The following is a 22,478-nucleotide window of genomic DNA, read 5'->3' as shown; positions in this document are numbered from 1 at the left end:
TGGTTTCCGTACGACGCATAAGGAGTGCGGCTGCAGCTTTATGGGCAGGCAGAGACAGAAACCAAGGGCCCCGAGAAAAGAAGGACGACATCGGACGTTTCCGCCCTCCTCTGGGGAGCTGGCGGGTAGCGGCCGCTGTCGGTCACGGCTCGGCAGGATCTCTGCCCACGGTACAGAAGTTCTCTAGTTGTTCTGTGCGCGGTGAGGGGGTGGCACCAACGGAGACCAGGGTTCGACACGACGTATCACGAGTGTGTCCGTGCTGTGACCGCCGGAAATAGGAGCGCCGAGACGACGAGCAGGACCATCAGGGTGGAGGACGACAGCTGAGTGCTCGAGGTGTCTCGAACTGAAACGAAGCGACAACGGCAGTTATAACCATTGATAGGACAAGAACGGCGAGGAAGAGTGTCAGTTGTCCCTCTTCCAGCGCGAGCATTCTACAATCCATAATGCTTCGGCATCTCACGAGCCTCGAGAGTGCGCGTGCAGCCAAGGCACGGCGAAAGGTCGCGGGCGCGAGCTCGAGGTCGGGCTTTCGAAAGGGACGACCTACCGTTCTCACTTTGTCAGTGAGCATAGAAACACAAAAAAAAAAAAAATAAAAAAAAAAATAAAAACTCTAAAATGGAGGAAAAAAGAAGACAGAATCCATGGCTACTATAACGGTACATGGAGTTGATTCGTGTAGATACGTCTTCTTTTTTTCCCGATAAAACGCAAATCGAGTAGGATGGGGTCAAAGTTTTTTTACTGTTACCTACAAAAAAGAAAAGGAAAAAGGAGGCTATAAAAATCAGGACTTTTTTTTATTTTTAATGCAGACTTCCAACTAACTACAAGTAAACCCCGTGTTTCATGGTGACATGCGCCGGGGTATAAAAGTTAGACTTTTGGAAAATAAGGAAAGCACTACTAAAGGCTGTATCGAAAAAAAAATCAGGACAAAAAAATTTCTTCTTAATGAATCAGCCGCATGCAGCCTTCGTTTATCCAGAACTGGGCGTCTACCTGAATTATGGCAGCAGGCTAATTAGGGAAAAGAACCAAAAATAAACGCACGCCTTAACATCTCAAGATTTTTGAAACCATTCATTGTATTTGTATTCCTTCGTTTATACGCTAATCGACTCTTCCGATACCCTCAGGTTACCCTCTTTTTGCGCGCCGATCGAAGTATAGAGAAACGGTTAAGGTAAACTGGAGGTACTCTTTACTAGGTTACCGCGATAATTGTACGAGTTGCGTGAACATTGATTTACGTTTATTACGATTTGGCGGCTAGCTGCCCCTAAAGGGTTATGCACACGAGGGAGAAATACCGGGGATTTCTCCACGGCACACGCATCCTGCGACGAAAACGCCAGGCTTTGCGATGTGCAAAAGCCCCGCGTTTTCGTCTCGTGATGCGCGCGCGCCGGAGAGAAATCCCCGGGATTTCTCCTTCGTCTGAACACCCCTTAGGAGGGCGGTATGTATAGCCACCTTCTCGACATCTTCCTCCTGGAGCTGAATGCGCTCCGGACATCGGCGTGACACAATGTACTACCGTATTTACTCGAGTCATAGCCGCACTATTTATGAACAAGGCCCTTGCGTCTGCTTTCCCGCCAAACACATATACACTCAATCATCGCGTCGAGCATAAATAACATAGCAAATAACTAGATCGAGCACACGATTCTCCATTTAAATTCAATCTTCACAGATGGTATCTTCGCTCGAAGACGTTATTTCCGTCCTGTAAACTGCTCGAATCGTGCTGTCGACTGCGGTGGTTGGTGATTCGCGTGCTCCGCGGGAAAGCGAACCCTCAGGTTTTTTTCATAAACAGTGCGGCTATGACTCGAGTAAATACGGTAAATGTACCGCATCACACCCACACCTGGAGAACAGCCTCCAGCTTGTCAACGACAGCAAAATGGAAACCTCAAAATACCTTAATTTTTTCATGGCCCCGAACAAGTGGTACTCACTGGGGACAAGTTCGGGCCGTACACACGCATGACCAAACGGCAGACAACTCGTACGACGCGTCGGCAGGATGGGCAGACGTGACCGGGCACCAGCCAATCACTGGCGACCGGGAATTCGCGCGACTCGGTGATTAGCTGGGGCCTGGTTACATTTGGCCGCCGGACGATTGGACGTTCATGTGCACGACCCGACCTGGCACGCAATATTTATCACCTGCTCGGGGCCACGGAAACAGAAGGAAAAAATAAAGCTGAGAAGACGTTATTTTGTGATGATTGATGACAACTCAAGAAATGCGTGGCGAGTTTCAAGCATCTTATCAGCTTTTCGCAACCAATGAGGCTGCAGCTTTAGCTGATAGAATTGCCAACAAACGAATAATGAAGCGTGAGCTTCATTATTCCCCGCCACGGGTGTCTTAAGCCGTCGGTGATTATGCGGAAAGCAAGTACGCCTGCTTCTTGCGCAGGACTTCGGTTACGTCAGAACGACGTCGAGCTCTACTTGGCTTTGACCAGGGTGTAAGATAAACAGGTGGGGAAACGAGAGCCAAATGAGCGACCGGATTGTGTCCCCCTCGGTTTTCTCGTTTTCTGTGGCGGCATCTATGTGGAGCACCGCGAACTCTCACTCCGGGTCGTGCTCTCGGTTTATTTTGCGCACTCTCCCATAAAGTTCCATGCAAATGCGATTCCAATTTTTTTTCCTCTCGCCGCAGCGCCATCTGTCGCAAATCGAGCATACCCGCAAGCAGACGAGTACACAATCCGGTCACTGCGCTGCGGTAGGCTTGTATGGGCCGTTTCCCCACCTGTCTATCTTTCACCCTGACTTTGACTAAAAGGATAGTGGGCATACCTTAATGCTAGATGCATTGAGGTCTACCCACTATTTTGTTTTTTAATCAACCAATAAGAGCTCGGCGTTCTGACGTCATCGCGACCCCTGATCAAGAAGCAGACAAATTCGGGCGCCGCATAAAGAAAACTGATTCCGCCAAGAATGAATAGCTGCCCCACTAATGCCGGGAGTGGATTCGACTCTAGGGAGAATATCTTGAGAAAGTAAATATACTGTATCTACCTACGTATAAGTGGCCGGCATTTGCAGCAAACTATTCAATTTATTCTCGCGACTAAGTAGGAAGGAAATTATGAACTGAATGTTCATAATTTCCTTCAATTCGCACCAGCACAAATGAGGCTGGTGCAAATTGAACATTACATAAACCCCCGAGACTGTAAGTTGAAGAAACGACACGAACACTGATACAAAGAGATCGTTCAGTGTTTGTGTTGTTTTTTGTGCCTGCAGTCTCGGGGTTAATGTTATGATCAAGATAGATAATTACCATAGCCTTTTCCCCGGCTTGTAACGAAAGGAAGACAACTCCTACGTTTGCGTCACTGTTAATCCGTAGTCACAAATACATTTTACAACTTTAACGGTGTAAAAGGCCTATTCCAGGGTCTTACACCCAGGGCAACACCTTTTCAACACCCTAATTTTAAGCAATGCACTCATCATAATCGTAAAATAGGGTGTTGTTGCATGGATGACTCTTCATATGTTAAGGAGCGTGTGCAATGGGTGTGAAGAAGTGTGCTAAAATAACGTGAGTCGAAAGGGATTCTTTTTGAAGGACGTTCGAATTTCAAGAACAGCTTCAGTGGAGGTTCGTTTACCGCCTATATGAGATAATGTTTTCTGTGCCGATACGTTTTACTTGTTTCACCTTGTAATGATGGACACTTTCATCTGCAGTCGAGTGTCTTTGACATGTCTAGTATATAAAGTGGTAGACCAATCATCACGGTAATGATACTTTTCTCGGCTCGATTTACTGCGTCTACATTGCCCATTTATGTTGATGAGATAACTGCATCTGTCAATTGTTGCTTCAAACCTGTTGCTCGTAAAAACACTGGGGGGCTGGTAAGATTGCCGGCCTTTTATAATACGGTGTTCCCCAGATGTCAAAGCATCTTGCTGGAACACCTTCGGGGTGTTAGTCCTTGGACAGGCTGACTTACACTATTATCTGTGCAAAACTATTTAGCGTGTAATTAGTTCACGACTGTCAAGAGGGTGGGTCTCAAAAATTCGAAATCAAAGTATCAATATTCTAGCTTTTAACATTTAACTCTCCAGCAAGCCTCTCCCACTCCCTTCTCTTTCTCTCGTATCCTGAAAGATTGTGAACCATCGACAATTAAAGCTATTTTAGCAAAATAGCAAAGAACCTAGCATTGGCAGCCCAACATCATCAAGAATGATCAAACCCGGGCACCAGAATATTGACGTCCTCATAGTGTGATCGACTACAGTCAGAGATTGGACACGAGTGCTGCGTGAGCCTTCGCGTGCCCAGTCAATGCGTCGAGGGACGCTCAACGTCGGGCAATGGCCTAGCTGGCGCGAATCGATTGTGGTAGCGATCGAAGTCGCAGAACAGCACACAAATAATGCCGACTCACTTAACTGTAGACGGACGCGTGTATTACATTCCGCGGGCGGACACTGCAACGCTTAATCAGAACGCATGCCATCGCCCAGTAAACAAGGGCAGCGCTCAGGAGGTGATTATTAACATGGAGTATCAACTGAATTAAGGTATGCAAAGGAGCTGGTTTATGACTATAAAATATGTAAATAACGCACGCAGGAAAGAAGACAGGTGAAAAAAGTAGACAGGACTAGAGCTCATTCTCAATTGATTCTTTGAGAAAGAGTCAGGTATTTGTTTTAGTGAGTATTCAGTTGAGAGTCAACGCTCGTCCTGTCTTTCATCCGTCCTCGCCCTTTTATGCACTGTTTTTCTATTTGTACAGGGGGGTATACCTCGGCTGGTGTTTTCGCTGATGTGGAGTCCGGACTTCTGGTGGCGGCCCCCGGAGCCTCCGAAGACGAGTTCCTCGTTGCTCATGGTGTACACCCTGGAGATGGTGGCCGTGCACTTGAGCTTCATGTTCCCGTCGCGGAAGTGGTCCTCAGTGACCACGAAGCGGAGGCCCAAAGAGGCCGTCTCCAGACCGTCCCCGTGCAGCGTGGTCGAGAACTCGCTCTCGTGGCTCGGCTCCGTAACCAGGGCGTCGTTGATGAACCAGCGGAGCGTCGCTGCGGGCTTGGACTTGGCCGAGGTGCAGTTCACGCTCACGGTGTCGCCGATGCGGTACTGCGCCCGGCCCCCCGTGATGCGGGGGCCCTCGGTCGGAAGCACTGCGCAGGCCAAGCGAAGCACGCGGTCAAAGCTGGGACACACGTGCGTCCCAACGCCGAGATAGCGCTAAGTTGGCGCCGCATCGGCGCTACCCTCAGTAAAGAATCGACGCTGATGTAGCGCTGCAATGTGAATAGAAAGAAAAAGACGGTCTCGAGCAGCGGGGTGCTAATACAGCGCCGATGCAGCGCAAAGTCAGCGCTTTGCTGTGTGTCTTAATAGGCATTCAGAACAACATGTCGCTTCGTCGTAATCTTTTTCGGGTCTATATTATATGGACCGTAAATTTTCTCAAAACACTTTATAAAGACAATTACTCGAATTAACGGAGGGAGCTCGGCCAATGATAGGGTTGAAAATTCGTATAGAGTTAGAAAGACGCAAAGCGCTGTGTCACCGTGAATGAAGTTTTATTGTGCTCAGTAGCGGAACGCAGATTGTTTTAGAGCGCAGCTCTTAGGGGCCCGGTCCCGGCTTGAGCGGCGTCGCCGTCGGCGTCGGCGTCGCCGTCGCCGTCGCCGTCGCCGTCGGCGTAACCAAGGTCATCCCAAGGTCACGTGACCCCCAAGGTCACGTGACCCCTCCCAAGGTCATCTCAAGGTCACGTGACCCCACGTGACCCCCTGAAGGTCACGTGACCCTTCGAGGTCACGTGACCCCTTCCAAGGTCATCTCAAGGTCACGTGACCCCAAGATGACCCCACGTGACCCTTTGAAGGTCACGTGACCCCCAAGTCACGTGACCCCTCTGAGGTCACGTGACCCCCGAGGTCACGTGGTCGCCTCCCCAAGGTCACGTGACCCCCGAGGTCACGTGACCCCTTCCAAGGTCATCTCAAGGTCACGTGACCCCACGTGACCCCCAGGTCACGTGACCCCTCTGAGGTCACGTGACCCCTCTGAGGTCACGTGACCCCCCGAGGTCACGTGACCCCAAGGTCACGTGGGGGTCACCTTTGGGGTCACGTGGCCTTGAGGTCACCCCCAGGTCACGCCTCCCCGAGGTCACGTGACCCCCTCCCCGAAGTCACGTGACACCCCCCCCCCCGGAGCATATTAAAGAATGAGGGGAGGAGGAGGAGAAGGGGGAGGGGTCTACCCTCCCCTCAGTACCCTTCACTCCTCCTCCTCAAGAGCTGCGCTCCAATTCGGCGTTACAGGGATTTGTAAACGGCTTTCACTTTTTTGTTTTATTTTTAATTTTAGGTTTATGCATATTGAAACATCGTGAATCGTCGAACTCCCTCTGCAGATTGCAGCGATGGGCTTTCATCAAACGGTTTGGGGGAATATAGACACCCAATATTTTATGGAGAGTACATGCTCTGAAAACGCAGGCTTTGGTCCAGTATTTGCTTAGTTATTTATATTATAATTTACCCCCAGGCCCGAAATCATTGTAGAAGGGGAGAGCAGATAAAAAAATTTGGGGCTCCAATCCACGCTGGAGAGAAGGTTGGACAGCGAAGCTGTGGTATCCCCTGCAACGATTTCCCAATGCATTATAGACGCTTTTTAAGGCAAACGCCACCAGGTGGCGCTCCGGTTTTGGACGTTTTAGAGATATTCCGGTTGATAAAAATAATGAACAGAGGCCACCTTAATGCCGTTGCTTGAAATTTAGACGAAACGTCTAACCACCAATTCTCCTGGTGAACGCCAAAAGAATGCGAGATCTGTTAATATGTTTCGAGTATTCTTATAAACTAACTTGCTTCCTTCATGGTGCCATGATGTAATATTGTACAACCGAAGGCCCTCGTTAAATCTCCAACTTTGTTGTCCGTGTAGCATTTATGCTTTCTAGCACTGGAGACATAAGCAAGCTCAACAGGCCTGCGAAGACGGTGCCACCGGAAGTCGCTTGGAACGCCAGTGGCAGTTCATATTTGTAAGCAGCAAAAAGGCCTACACCAAAGAATTGACGAAAGAAAAGTAAATGCACTGTACTAAAACTTTTTATATATGAAAGGCTAGTGACGTCACCCCCACGTCGCTACCTGCCACGGCGACGGCAGCTTGCGCAACAGTAATCTATATCGGGAAACGTTAGCTGTGAGCGCTACGTGCTTCGCATTGTTATCAGGAGCGCTTTATCATCAATTAACTGTTTCGAATGCTTGTTTTGTGCTTGTTATTTATTGAAACGAATACTGTGATGTATGTTGTGGGCGTGATATGCACTTTTCGCTTCAATCGCTGAAGGTTTTTTTTTCCATTAGGACGATGACGCGAAAATATTCCAGAAATCTGATTGGTGAGTCATTTACAGCTTCGATGTAAAACGGATAGTAAAACTCTAACTAATAAACTATATTAATAATATAACACGTCAGTCAAGCAGGCCATGAATCACTGCCAGAATGGTTAGTGATAGCATTTCGAAACAGGTTAGGCTCAATGATAGTAGCAATCAAACCGGGTAGCTTGGCCTCTTCTCGTGATGTACAAGGAAGGATTAGGGAGGGGGGTAGTTGTGCGTCCATGTTGATGTTTGTATGTCCTGTGTATGGTATTGCTCTAGATGGTATGTTCTGTCGATGATATCGTTTGTTGTGCTACGGTAGGTGTGACATGTCTACGATAAAGATGCTCGAAGCGCAATAACCGCGCGAGCAAGGAAAAATGTTTTTTTTTTAACTATAACTTGGGCTATACTTAGCGCCACCCAGCATAGCTACTTGCAACCACTCTGCTTTACCCTGCCATTTGGTGGCGAACTATCTAACCTGTTTTCCCGCTTCGCTATATTTTCTGGTTACCATGCAGGGTTTTCTGTATTAGCTCTTTTGAGAGCTCTTTTTGGTTTCGAAAATGGTTACCACTCTTTCGTGACGTGCGGTGTTGACAAGGGGTATATGGGTTGAGGAATAGCAAAGGTAAGACGTGAGGTGCGCGATGTGGCCGTGTTTCTGTTGTATCCGTTTAACATCGCAATGTTGATTGCGTTAGAACTGAGCAGCTGAGCTCAAAACCCAAGGTTCCTTACCAGCGCGGGAAGCTGACTTCGACAATAAATACAGTTTGTGAAAAGCACGCCGTATGTTTTTATTTGCTGTTCCTGTCTCCCGAAATAAGTGGGCTTGCACAAATTGGTTCAAAGTAGGTGAGTGCTTCCCCTGCGATAGCTGTTTGCAGGCACGTGGGGGGGGGGGGGGGGGGGGGCAGTAGATTGAGTTATTTGCCTGTCCTAAAGCTATGCCAAATATTTTAGGTTAAATCGCGGCAGTGTTCAGTGCAGAGGCTGACATTAGACGTAGAGTCTTCGTTAAACCTTATTCAGCTGAATTCGTTAGATTCGGGACCTCTTACTACGATACAAAAGAGGGAGAAATTTTGCTCCGCTGCTTTCAGGAACGAACGTTCCTGCTTTCTAAAAAATTCTTAGGCTACATAATTATTCCTCCCTTTATACAGCAATATATAAACAACTTTATCTTAGAGTGCTTGCTCTTCATCATCGTGTCGATATTGTTGAATAAAAAAAATCCTTTCATAGCTTGCCAATCAGATGCTCCGAATGATAGGCCTAGCTCTTTTGATCTAACTAAATGAATAGACGGGAGCAAATGCAAGCCGCGTTCTTCGATTTGGCACTTTAGCGTGTGCTTCCATCTCATTTTATCTCAAAACATAAAAAAAAACTTAAATTTAGGTGGTATTAGCTGAGCGGACTGCACTAAATCTTCAAAGAAAAAGTGAAAAAAGTTTTTTTAGGCAAAAAAAAATAATTTTAAAATATTTTGAATTGAGTGTACACTGCATATATGTTATGATAAAGTGTGTGAATATTATTGTCGTAATTTAGTATATGCGTTTTAGTACAACATTCGACATTCCTAAAGAAACAATTAAAAAAAACTGAGGTACTCTTCGATGCTAGCGCTATATCAACCCCATGAACTGTGAATTAGTTTTACTTTTTTTTTTCACGTGCTGCGTGTTGTGATATTGAGGAGGCGGCGACAGCTGTGTCAGGCATACATGCGTCTTCTTTGACAATTCTCGCTACCTCTCTTTCTCCCTTCCCCCCTTTCTCCACTTCTCCAATAGATAACTTCATATGTTGTCTGAATAAAAATACTCTGACTTTACTTTAGCGATCCAGAGCTTAAGAATCGCAGGACGTGGCAAGTCGTGAGCATCTCATTAGCGTTCCCATACCAATGAGAAGGCTGCATTAGCCGATAATTACGCCGAATGACCAATCAAGAGGCCAGAAGGCGGCACGGAGTTAGCCACAACCTGCGTTTCTTAAAGCTCTGTGACTAGTGTGAAAGACAAAATTGTGTTAATGGGTCCACTAAACATTAGAAAATGTATTGGATCCTATAAGAGCCCATATACGTTTCTTTTTTTTTACTTTTTATACTTGTTACGATATTGCCACACGCGGCGGTGAGCAAGCCCGTCTGGGGCCGAATAATTCCCGTGCTTGGCTGTCGCTCGGAGGATCCAGGGAGCGGAATGTTCTTTTATTCATTCTTTACACTTGGAATTCTCGTAAGTTCGAGAGCCTGCTCGTCTGATTGAGTTACAAATATCCTACGCGCCGAATTTTTTACGCCGAATGTTCCAGAAACCTACGCGGGTACATAAGGTGCTCTCCGTGGCGAGCCTGAGTCAGTCTCGCCCCGACGCGTGATCCCGCTATCAGGCCGCGCTATCAACGCCTGCGAAGCTAACCTTTCTCTATTTTGTTTAGCCGCAAGTTCGCCGATTAAACCTTTCCTTTGAGTTAATTATTTATCACCTCTTCGTCTTACCCTGCGACATTTGTGGTGGATGTGCGGGAAACGCAGCCCACGAAGCGTACCCCTCCGAGACCCCGCAGCGCAAGCTCAATACCCCCTCAAGAGGACCATGCGCAGAGACTACCGAGATCCGAGGAAGCCGCCGCACCCAAGACTACACCTGGAGTTCGGACTTTTTCCACTCAAAACGAAGCAGCCTACGAGGCCGACGATGGACAACCAGTCGTCGCAGACCCCGGCCGCCGCCGCCGTCGTATTCCTGCCCGTCGCACCCGAACTCCGACACCTTTCTACGGTGAGGTCCACGAGAACATTGAGGATTGGCTGCAACGCTACGAACATATAGCCCGCCACAACGGATGGACGACTGAGCAGTGCCTCCACGACGTCTACTTCTCGCTTGAAGGCACTGCGAGGCACTGGTTTGAAAACCACGAAGCCTCCTTCTCTACATGACAGTCCTGCGCCGCCGAATTGAAGTGGACGTTTATTAATTACCACCGTCTGCAGCAAGCAGAGTACCTTCTCCGAACAAGGGTACAGGGCCCCAACGAAAGCGCGACTTGCTTCCTTGAAGATGTTCTTTGCATAAGTGCCCGAGATGATCCGGAGGCTGCCGAGGAGAAGAAACTTCGCGTCTTCATGCGTGGCGTAAAGGGTGAAATTATTGGAGGCCTCCTCCGCAGTCCCCCAACAACCGTCGACGGTTATGTGACTGAAGCCACCAACGTCGAGCTCGCACTGTCGGCCCGAAGAAAACTTTACCACCGATTCGCCGGCCTGCCTTCTCTTCCAACCGTCACATCTTTCCGACTGGACCTGAACACCGCCGGAGTCAAGGACCTTCGGTAAATCGTCCGCGACATTGTCCGGGAAAAGCTTCGCAAGATGCTACCCGCTACTGATCGTTCGTCCTCGTTTTCACTCGACGAAGTCGACCGAGAGGAGGTTTACCGAGCCTTCCAGCCTGAGGCTCCTTTCTCCGTATCAGCAGTGGAGGAGCCCGCGCTAAGTTACACCGCAATGGTACGGCGAACACCACCAGCCTCGCGTCCGTACACGGCACCCCCCGACGTGAACCTCCCGCGCCGCAGTATCCCCGACGCCAAAAAGATCGGGCGCACGTCCGCCAAGAACAAGCTGCGTCAAGAAAGACCGGCCTGTGGCGAAGAGTCTACCGACGTCCACCGGCCTGTGGTGAAGAGTCTACCGACGTCCGCTCTGCTACCATTGCGGAGGAGCCAACCGCATGTATCGTGGATGCCCTTAGCCAGAGCCGTGTATAGAGAGAGTTTGGTCAATGGGAGGCGCGGGCAGAACCAGGGCGTGCACCAGACTCGGAAAGAGGGCTTGGCATGCTCTCTTGACCAACCAGAAGCCGAAAAGAATCCCCTAGCGGTGGTAGTGAGAAACAATTCTGATCAAAGGTATATGTTCTTATATGGTTTCATTAAGAGCGTAAGAGTCAGGTTTAGTAACTTTTTGTGGATGAAAATAGGGTACACGTGATGTTTCGATCATGATCATGCAGAAGGATGTAAGAAACGAATGCGCCGCTCAACTCTGTTTTGCTCGGACAGAGTGCGACCGCTCGGACGGCGGATTCCCGGCCCTCGGCGCTTGGCGTAAGGATTATGTCGATCGTTCCGCTCTCGCACTTTTCCACCATCATTTTGGATGAGCGTGATTGAAATCACGTGTTCCATATTTTCAGTCACCAAGAGTTACTCCGGTGCACTAACCAGGTTTGCTTCTCTCGACCACCGCCAGGGTATTATTTCCGGCTTCTGGTTGGCCACATTCCATTTGCTGAAGACCCCTCTGGAACACGCCCAGCCTACTTTCGGCCAATGGCACCCTCCTGATTTGCCTCCTATACTTCCCAAAGAATGGCCAAACTCTCTACATATCTGGCTCTGCCTTTACCGACGAATTAGACCGCGTCCATTCTACCCGAACGACCCACCCCCAAGGAGTGGCGAACGCCTTCACGACATTGAGGAGTACCTCCGACGTTCAACATCCTCAACACCGCTTTTCCGCCGTGAATTTCGCTCACCATCGCCAAAACGTTCAGCGCTTTCAGCGCCACGACCCCGCCGAGACAGCGTGTCTCCCATGCGTCGTCGGGAGAACTAACACCAGCAGTGTTTGGATGCGACGTTGCTGTACATCACCGACGTAAAGAGCCTTCAAGAACGTCGGAGGCCTCCCACTCGACCGTCGACGGGCCTTGGAGTCACGCTTCTGTAATGGTGCCCAACACCCTCAACGTGACCATTGATGGCCGCGACGCATCGGCACTTCTGGACACCAGAGGAGACTACTCCGTTTTGAATAGGAGGCTTTCACGCCGTTTTCGGAAATTGACAATGCCGTGGGAAGGCCCTCAAATCCGAACCGCTGGTGGGCAACTCACCACACCAGCCGGTGGATCGACTATTCGCGCCGACATCCACGGTGAGACGTGCCCTGTGAAGTTCGTCGTTCTGCACGACTGTGTGAGGGACGTAATTTTCGGAATGGACTTTCGCTGCGAATATGGCGCCGTCATCGACCTCGGAGCAAATCGGCTGACGCTACGAAAACCTGTTCCACCACCGGGGGAACCCAAAGCGACGACATCCGTGGTCCGACTCCTCGAAAACCACGTAAACTTACCGCCGCGGTCGAGTGTTTTTGTACCCGTCGGGATCAATGAAACTTCCTGCGGCGAAGTGCTGCTCGAGGGAAGCCTCCAGTTTGCTTCCGGAAAGAGGATTCGGTGCCGCAAGAGGAGTAACAAAATTTTAAGACGGGCGCTACATGGTCCTGGTTACAAATGCTCGGCAAGAGCCGCAGCACCTTACGAAAGGTATCGCCGTGGGCCTTATCGATGAGCTCGAGAACTCAGCCGCAATCGCTGCACATTCGGAAAAGTTGACTTCATCGTAGCACGAAAGAACGCCGTCCTCGGAACTTGACATCGACCCGAAGCATCCAGACACTGAACGAGGAAGGCTGCTTGTCTTGCTGAGCGAATTTCGCGAGTGTTTTGCAACAACATCAAGGGTGCGACAGACAACGGTAGCGAAGCACCGCATCATTACTGACGACAACGCGCTCACTATCCACCAGTCGCCGTACCAAGTCTCCTTAAAGGAAAGGAAGGTGATTCAAGGTCAAGTCAAGGAAATGCTTGACGACATCATTCAACCCTCAAGAAGTTCGTGGGCATCCCCAGTCGTCCTTGTAAAGAAGAAGGACGGAACCCTGTGGTTTTGCGTAGACTATCTCTCGTCGACTGAACGCTGTGCCTAAGAAGGACGTTTATCCGCTCCCCGCACCGACAATACGTTAGACCGACTCTGGCACTCCCAATATTTTTCGTCGATGGACATGAAGAGTGGCTACTGGGAGGTTGAAGTCGACAAACGAAACCACGAGAAAACTGCGTTCGTCACTTCCGACGGTCTGTACGAGTTCAAAGTGATACCATTCAGACGTTGTACAGCACCAGCCAGCTTCCAGCGTGTAACGGACATTGTGCTGGCAGGTCTGAAATGCCAGAGCTGCCTCGTCTACCTGGACGATGTCGTGGTATTCTCACGAGATTTCGACGAACACCTGAGATGACTTCGAACCGTGCTTCAAACGGTCAAGACCACCTACCTGCCTGCCACTCAAGCCCACAAAGTGTCGGTTCGCGTATAGTTAACTAAAGTTCCTTTGCCGCCCCGTGAACCACAAAGGTGTTTTTCCTGACCCCGAGAAAACCCCTCGCCGTAGTTGCATTTACGCCGCCGTCTGACAAGAAGGCCGTGAGAACATTTCTCGGACTCTGTGATTACCACAGTCGATTTGTTCGTGACTTCGCCAAGATGTCCGCGCCGCTGACACACCTCACGAAGGACGCCATAAAGATTGAGTGGACAGAAGAATACCAGCGGTCGTTCAACAAGCTCAAACGAAGACTCCAGACGCCCCCGTTTCTGGGCCATTTTGACCAATTCGCTGAAACAGAGATCCTTACCGACGCCAGTAACACAGGCCTGGGTGCGGTACTAGTCCAAAGGCAAGACGACGCAGAGCGAGTCATCGCATACGCAAGTCACACGCTGTGTAAGGCGGAGAAGAACTACTCAACGACTGAAAAGGAGGGCCTTGCTGTCGTCTGGGAAATACAAAAGTTCCGTCTATGTTTGTATGGACGTCCTCTTCGCGTTGTCACAGACAATCACTCGCTCTGCTGGCTGGCGAATCTGAAGGATCCCTCCGGACGAATCGCCCGGTGTAGCCTTCGACTGCAGGAGTTCGACATGACTGTGGTGTACAAGTCTGGCCGGAAACACAATGACGCCAGCTGCCCCTCAAGGGCCCCCTCCGAGGCCGGTCCTGCCTGAACCGAAGACGACGACGATGGAGGTCTCCTTGGCGCTCAGGATCTCAGCGACATGCAGCCCTCCAACGAGACGGCCCTGAACTGCGAGCACTCGTCGAGCAACTAGAGGAACAAGGAAGCACTGTCTCCCGCGTTTCCATACGAACACTGCCAATCTTCTCCGTCGAACAAGGTGTGCTCTACAAAGAGAACTTCGGCGACAACAACATGGCGTGGCTGTTGGTGATCCCTTCCAGTCTTCGAGAAGAAATATGTTAAGCCTACCCCAATGACCCGGCGGCGGGACACCTTAGCTACATATAGCAGGGCTCTTGCCAAGATCCGCAAAAAGTACTACTGGCCAAGCTTGCGAAGGTAGTCCATCACAACACCCGATCTTGCCACGAGTGTCAACGACGAAAGAAACCACTGACGAGACCGGCAGAGCTTATTTAGCCCTTTGCGCCGCCATCTGGCCAATTCCAGCAAATCGGAATGAATTTATTTGTACCGTTGCTATCATCGACGTAAGAAAACATGGATAATCATCGCGACCGATTATTTCACATGGTACGGTGAGGCCAAAGCCCTTCTACAACGTACGGCTGTTGAAGTCGCCAAGTTTTTCATTGACTCTATTTTCCTCCGGCAGGGCACCACCGAAGTCCTCATTACAGGCCGCGGGTTACCGTTCTTGGCTCAGCTGACGTAAAGAGTCCCTCGTATCAGTAGCACCAGCCACTGTCGAACCACTGCGTACCAACAGCAGACGAGTGGCCTGACAGAAATACTAAACAAAACTATCGCCGACTTCATCTTCATGCATGTCGATGCAAAGCACAAGACGTGGGACGAGGCGTTACCCTACGGCACGTTTGCTTACAATACGGCGGTGCAAGAGACCTCAGGCGTAACACCGACTCAGCGGGTGCATGGCCGAAAAGTAACGACCATGCTTGACGCGATGCTGCCCCAAGAACCAGCTGACGCTCGGAGCCACGACGAACATTTGGTGATTCAACGAGCTGAAGAGGTTCGTCAGCTCGCCTGACTCCGGATTCAAGTTCAACAGCGTGTCGACGCCACCCAATACAACCTTCGTCGAATCGACGTTTGCTTGAAGCCCGTAGTCCGTGGAAGGGTCTGGACCCCGATACGACGTCGCGATCTAAGCGTGAAACTCCTGAAGCTTACTCCGGACCCTACAAAGTGCCTCGTGGACTCGGAGATTTGAACTTCGAGGTGATGCCCGACGGAACACGAACTTCATAACGCCGCACTCCACGACCGGAAGTGGTCCACGTCGTGCGCCTCAAGCCGTACTACGATCGATAGTACTGTGAACTGTGTTTTTGTAATATGCTCGATAGAACTGTGTTTTACATCCTCCATAATTTGCCAATATTTTTGTTTCTTTTGCTGCTTCATTTCCTACCAAGTTGTATCAAGGCGATTCTCCTTTTAAAGGGGGGAGTAATGCCACACGCGCCAGTGTGCGAGCGCGTGCGTGTTCGAATGGCTAGCCGGCTCGGCAAACGAGAGGAGAATCAAGGTTCGATTCCAGGGAGCGGAATGTTCTTTTATTTATTCTTTTTACTTGACGTTCTCGTAAGTTCAAGAACCTTCTCGTCTGATCGAGTTACGAATGTCCTACGCGCCGAACGTTCTACGCCGAGTGTTCCAGAAACCCACGCGGGTACATAAGGTGCTCCGCGTGGGGAGCCGGAGTCAGTCTCGCCCCAGAGCTCGATCTTGCTGTCAGGCCGCCATCGACGCGTGTGACGCTAGACTTTCTCAATTTTGTTTTCGCGCAAGTTTGCGTATTAAACTTTTTTATCTTCAGTTCAATATTTAACGCCTCTTCGCCTTAGTCGGTGACAGTATGTTTAATGGACGAGTCATAAAATAAATATTCCTCTCTTCAATAGGCTGGCTAGAATTTCACTGCGTGGAGCTCACCTAGAACTGTCATGTCCTTCTGGCCGCCGACTGTATCGAAGGACGGAGCTTCCGCCGACACCTCGCAGCGGTACGTGCCGGCGCTGTGCAGGTTCACGTTGCGCAGGTACACCGATGTCCGGCCGGACCGTGCAAGCTGCGCAGAAAAGCACGGGGCAAGCTGAAAGCGGTGTCATTGCACAGAGATCAACATTTTATTTGTTGCACTAACACGCCTCTTCTTTGTGCCTTTAAAAAAAATTGACTATATATCAGTCAGTGACAGCTTGAGAAATGAAGGACGTAGATCATTATCTTCACGCTTCTTGCTTCGTGATTGGTTCTTTGGCTATCTTATCGAGGAATGCCACAGTCTCATTGGCCGAAGAGCGATAACGAGATGTTTGAGGCTCGCCACACCATGCGTGTCTGAAGTTGTTGATGACCGTACTCTCTAAAAAATGACTGCGCGTCTTGTTACCCGCAAAACACTTTAAGAGCCAATCTCTGCGATTTACGAAATCAGCTCAGCAAAAGATGAGGCGGGACATCTGTATAGATCTCAAAATTAGTTATGGGCTGTGGCATTATTCAATGAAATCATGGTGCTTTGCATTGCGCAATGCCATAAGGCAGACTTCATTTTTAGGTCTAAACGAATGTTCCGAATCATCACTCGCTGAGCCGAGTTCGTAGATCGCAGAGATTGGCTCCTTGAGTGTTTTACGGGTAAGTAGACGCGCAGAAATTTTCTAGAGTGCATAAACTACAGATGCGCTCCGTTGTTGAGAAGCCTCTCTCTTGGCTTTGCTACGGTGCGACCGACACTAACACGAGCAAGCGAAGTCCGTGCAGGGTTCCCACGTAAGGCTGAAGCTTTAAAAACAGTGGGCGTCAGTTCTTGCGTGTCAAGGAGAAAGCTGAACTGAATAATACCCTATCTACACGGACACCCTTAATCGGAATTAAGTCGTTCTTAACTGTAGTGACGCTTAACCACAGTTACCATACTATACGCTCGGACAGCAATTTCAGAACAAGTGCGCGTGCGCAGCTGTGATGTGCGCTTAAGATGCGCAAACACACGTGCGTCCGTAGCTTTGACTGCATAGCCACACCCAGTTATTGAAAAGTACCGTGTGGTAACCGCGGTCAAGCGTAACTGCAGTTAATTGTGCCCGTGTAATTGTGGCATAGACGGTTCTCTTACATCCGAGCAAAATTGCATCCCGTTAAATGAACAGAGGCCCCCCGATTTAACGGGATAAGCGTACATCGACGTCGACTCCGGGCAGCGGCAGGAACTGCCCCGGAGGCCAGTCGTTGGGCACGAAGCGGTAGAACTCGATGTCGTTCTTGTACCACTTGACCGAGTAGAGGCGGTCGCCGTTCAGCTCGTAGATGCAGCTGAGCCCCACGGTCTCGCCCAGCGTGGTTGGCGACGGGATGTCCACGTTGACCAGCTTGACCGCCGACACGGCCGCCACCAGGCCTGAGAACGGCGGACATGAATCGTATGCATAACTACACGGAGGTCAACGTTACAAACAATACCAATGCTTTAGTTTCAGGATAAATAGTTTTTATATCTTAACAATGTTACAAGTAACGGGACAGTCGTGACATAGTGTTGTGGCTTGTATCCACCGTTAAGTAGAACCGTTTTTCTATTGTAGGGATTCTAACGTTTTCATTGCGAAGGGAACAATTAAAAAATAACGAACACGTGTTTTGTGTTATATATATATATATATATACATATACATATTTGTGTGTTTTGCGTTTTTATATATATATATATATATATATATATATATATATCTTGTAGCAGAAGTCGAGTTCAGTGATGGGAGTTTATTATTTACACGGGTATTGGAGATAGAATTCAAGATGACTGGTCCCGTATATATTGCCGCTCGCTCAGTCTGCCCTTCTTTCTCCTCTTGCCCCAGGACGGCGCGTATATAAAAATCGTTACATCACAATATATATATATATATATATATATACACACATCAGAGTGTTTTCTTTTACGCTTCTAAGATTTGTGTCTAAAAAGCGGTGAAAGATATAAACTGGGTGTTGCAGCCTAGAGTGGCAAAAATCACTAAAATTAGTGTATTGGAAGAAAAAATAAGTTTCTCGGGACCTCATTACTCGTAGTGGTGGACGTCAGAAAATGCGCGATCCTTACTAATTATTTCGCTGATTAATTAAAAAAGAACTAACGACCTTTTTAATTAGTGAAAAAAGACATAGTTCTAATTACAAAGTTGCTGAGCGTCATCGAAAACCATTAAACTAGTTTTCAGAAAGACCAATTGAGCGCGTGAGAAGCATAGTAGTGTGCTAAATTCACCACTCGTGGAGCAGGTAGAAGAATAGCTGTTGCGATAAGGCGCCCGCGCACTTTTTCCGTCTCTTATTAGAGCCCCAGCCCTCCGTACCTGTTCCATATATACACATATATAGTACTAGTTTTTCTTATTTGTGGCATGATGTTAATTTATGTATTTGGAAGAACATATATACCGCGTTTGGTCGGGTAATGGCCGGACTTATGAAGATTGGTCCTTGCGTCTACTTTCTTACCGAACACACATAGAGCCAGTCATCGCACTCTGCATAAACAATATAAAAAAAAAAAATAAAAGACGTTTACAAATCTCTGTAATGCGAAACTAGAGCGCAGCTCTCGAGGAGAAGGAGGGAGGAGGAGAAGGAGGATGGATGGACTTTTTCATAATGCAACGCGTGACGTGAGGTCACGTGACCTTCGTGAGGTCACGTGACTCTCGTGACGTCACGTGAGTCTCCTGAGGTTACGTGACCCTCGTGACACCACGTGAACCTCGTGAGGTCACCTGTCCCTCGTGCGGTCACTCGTGACGTCACGAGTCCCGCGCGTTGCATTGTGGGACATTTCCCATAATGCACCGCGTGGTTACGCCGACGGCAACGGCGACGCCGACGCCGCTCAAGCCGGAAACGGGCGCCTAAGAGCTGCGCTCTAAAAGACACCGCGAATAACGAGGTCGAGAACACAGTTCTCAGTAAAACTCCGATCTGAGCAGATAACATTTTCGAGTGAAAACGTTACCTCTGTCCCGTAAATGGCTGCCAGTTCTCTGCCGATCGCGGTGATTCGTGATCCCCATGCTCCGCGGGAATGCAGAAACGGGGGCCTTGTTTATATACAGCGCGGCTATCGCTCGAGCAAATACGGTGTTTTTTTTCTTCGGACCGTCGAATAAACAAAAAAGGCTTGCACAACTTGATGTTCTAAAATCGCATTTAGAGAACATGTTGAAAGAATAGTTGAGAGAAGCACCTTGCAGCCAGGCGACGAGAAAGCCTCCTCTGGTGATGCCGGCTCTAAGCCTCCGGATTCGGCTTGTCATGGCATCAGATTGGCCTCGGCCAGTCCCCTGGTTCCGGCCCAGCTCCAGTCATTCAGTCGGTGCCTCCGAGGCCGCTCTGGGGGGAACCAATCGGCAATTAGGAACGGCGTGTAATTACTATCACCATCCCTACCAGTTCGTTTTAATCATATTCTTGGTCATATAAAACAGGGATATACGTATTTTGGCACAGTTTTAAAACTTTAATTACAATGAAAACTGCGGTTATTGCGTAATGCAACGATTATCTATTTATTTGTCTATTTAATGTGAATATAAGCAACAAAAAAAAATAGCGAAGGATACTAGGCGAAAGTCCGAAATTATATATATTTTCGGGCCTCATAGGGTAGTTCACAATTCACTGAACTCTTTCAAGTTGAAGTCACAAGCAAAATGATTTCAGAATCAAAGTGATGAAGCGAAAATCGGCGAAGCCGCCAACCTTTGACAAGCGTCTTAGTGAAGCGTCAGATATAGTTACGTATAGGGGAATAGAAAAAAAAGAAAAGTGTTAGTTAAACGTCTATTGAGCCAGCGCGCCTTTGCTAGCAGTACACTTGACTACCGAGGTTTATACTTCGTATAATCACACGACCTTATACTTCACGTAAAACACGATAACGCAAAACAGGTTCACCTAGAGTTGATTTAATCCTAAATTAATCTCGCTGGAGTTATGCGCACTGCTACCAAAGAAACCGACCTAAACGTTTAGGTCTGATATAGGACTATAGTTTCCTGGCGTTCCATACTCAGAAAAGTATTAGGCCGAGGTCACACTGATCATACATATCATACCGAATATAAACTGCAGACACTGCCTTAGGCATGTTTTTAGTGTATAACACTTCTGTCAAATTGGTGATACAAGTAGTGACTGCAGACATGTTCGAAGCATACCTATACGTATGAAGCAAACGCACTTGGAACATGCCTCGGCGCGTGCCGGTTGGTAATTTCGTTATCAGATGTGTTTTAGGGAACCATTTCCGCATATCCCATACAGTGCGATGGGCCCTACGGAACGAACTGCGCAGGTGCTACCGCATAAGATTCGCGCATGCGCAGTTCGTACCGGAGGGCCCATCGTACCGTATCGGATGTGCAAAAGCCGGATCCCTAAAACTCTCTATTATGTATGGAACGAACGCCGGGTCTTTTTGCACAATGTACGAGCAGTGGGAATGCGGGTTTGCACCGTGTGAGGACCAGCGCCCAATCTCAAATTTCAACAAAAATGCTTTTTTTTTTCTTTTTTTCAGAACTAGTGAGGCGATGTTCGGGTTTAAAAGAGAAAAGTATTAAAAATCGTTATATCTATATTCAAGGACCTATATAGTGACTCCATGCATACACCCGCGAATCCGATACAGGGAAATTGAATACAAGTTTCTGCAATCGCGACACGGCTAAGATGTTGCGCAAGGAAATACTAAAAAACGCGTGATAAACGACCCAGCTCAACCGTGTAGTCTAAATATTTCTTCTATTTGAAGCACTAGTTTTTGTACGAATTAAAGAATATTCAATAAAACAAAAAACTGTATTAACCCGAACCTTGATCGGCTCAAATAACGCTCAAAAACCGCGCATCTAGTTTGCCCCGCCGTACGCGGGCTAGCCAGTCACTTCAGGCATCGCATAAATAACGAAAATTAATCGTTGTAATTATAGACATCATCAAAGTAGGCGTGTCCGAAAAAACAAATATATACATTTTTAAAGTAACGTTCAATCGGCCTGCGAGGCCCGTTATAAATTATACATGAATGTTTACGCTCCAATAGGTGGGTCCAGTTTTATTTTTAGTTAAGGCTATCTTAATTTTACGTCGAAGAGAATAAATTTAGCCACTGCAGCATTTCCTCTAACCTACGATGTTGAGCGTGCCTCGAGCAAAATGGATTACTCGACGGCAGATCGGTGCGACAACCGTCCTGACCGGCGTAAGTAGGTATTGAGCCCAAGTATTCGGACTTTCGCTTCTCGATCTTGCGCACCATGGACGTGCTTTAAGCGACGAGATGGGTTGAGCTGAGAGCTCTCGTTTACATGTCTCGCTAACGGCTTTTTCCGCACACATCCTTTGCAAAACACACGATTGCACTCGTGTCTGTTATTAAAAACTACCTCGGTTTTTTCTGGAGCGGAAAACAGAGCATTCATATAGTTCGAGGTACTGTCGCCTATTTTAGTGATCAGACAGTTTTACAACAGTACCACAAAAAGCACCGTATATAAGTTTGTTATAAATTCGCGGGTTCGTTTAAATACGGAAAAGAAAAGCAATCTGAAATATGTCAGGAGGAACAGAACTATGCGAAGCCACTTGAATTCTTAAAAGCGAATCGCAAGATTAAACTTAACATCGTTACTATATATAGTTATTGCGCAATACAAAAAAAAATGCAAACCCAGTTTTTTTTAATCAAAAATTCTACTATTGGTTTTCGTCAGAAGACGAAAAATTCACAAACATGTCAATTTTAAAATGAATGTTTGCATTACCGCAGTGCTCGAAGACTCAAAGACCCAGGTACACCAACCCGTGTCGGCAATTGAACCCAGCTCCGCAGCCGCCGTCTCAGTGTCTCCCCTAGCTGCAGTGACCGCTGACCAACGTCATTTTCCGAAACGCTGCACCGCCACCGGCGCTATTTAGATGCCGCAAATCGCAATTCTGCAAAAACACGCTGCTCGCGTCAGCGTCTATACTCCGTTTCAACGTGTGCTCTGGACCGCAGGCGTCGCATACGAGCCGTCCAGACCAGTCCAGTGCCGCGTGAGTGCGCACGTGACCATCGGGTGGGAGCGCATCTTCGACG

At 48.4% G+C, this 22,478-nt stretch overlaps 1 protein-coding gene across 1 annotated transcript; it reads right to left on the bottom strand.

Annotated features, from left to right (window-relative positions):
• Positions 1-19: 19 nt before the first annotated feature.
• Positions 20-19,717, bottom strand: LOC8033250. Its single transcript, XM_040217529.3, has 5 exons — positions 19,581-19,717; positions 17,524-17,741; positions 16,271-16,406; positions 4,819-5,196; positions 20-349 (listed from the first exon to the last, which is right to left on the bottom strand). Exons 1-5 carry the CDS (start codon positions 19,648-19,650, stop codon positions 246-248), a joined length of 906 nt encoding a protein of 301 aa, XP_040073463.2. The 5' UTR covers positions 19,651-19,717; the 3' UTR covers positions 20-245.
• Positions 19,718-22,478: the final 2,761 nt, after the last annotated feature.

The sequence above is a fragment of the Ixodes scapularis genome, unplaced genomic scaffold, assembly GCF_016920785.2.
Source record: "Ixodes scapularis isolate PalLabHiFi unplaced genomic scaffold, ASM1692078v2 PGA_scaffold0__279_contigs__length_252992795, whole genome shotgun sequence".
Classification (NCBI taxonomy): domain Eukaryota; kingdom Metazoa; phylum Arthropoda; class Arachnida; order Ixodida; family Ixodidae; genus Ixodes; species Ixodes scapularis.
This window is presented reverse-complemented; position numbering and strand designations above follow the sequence as displayed.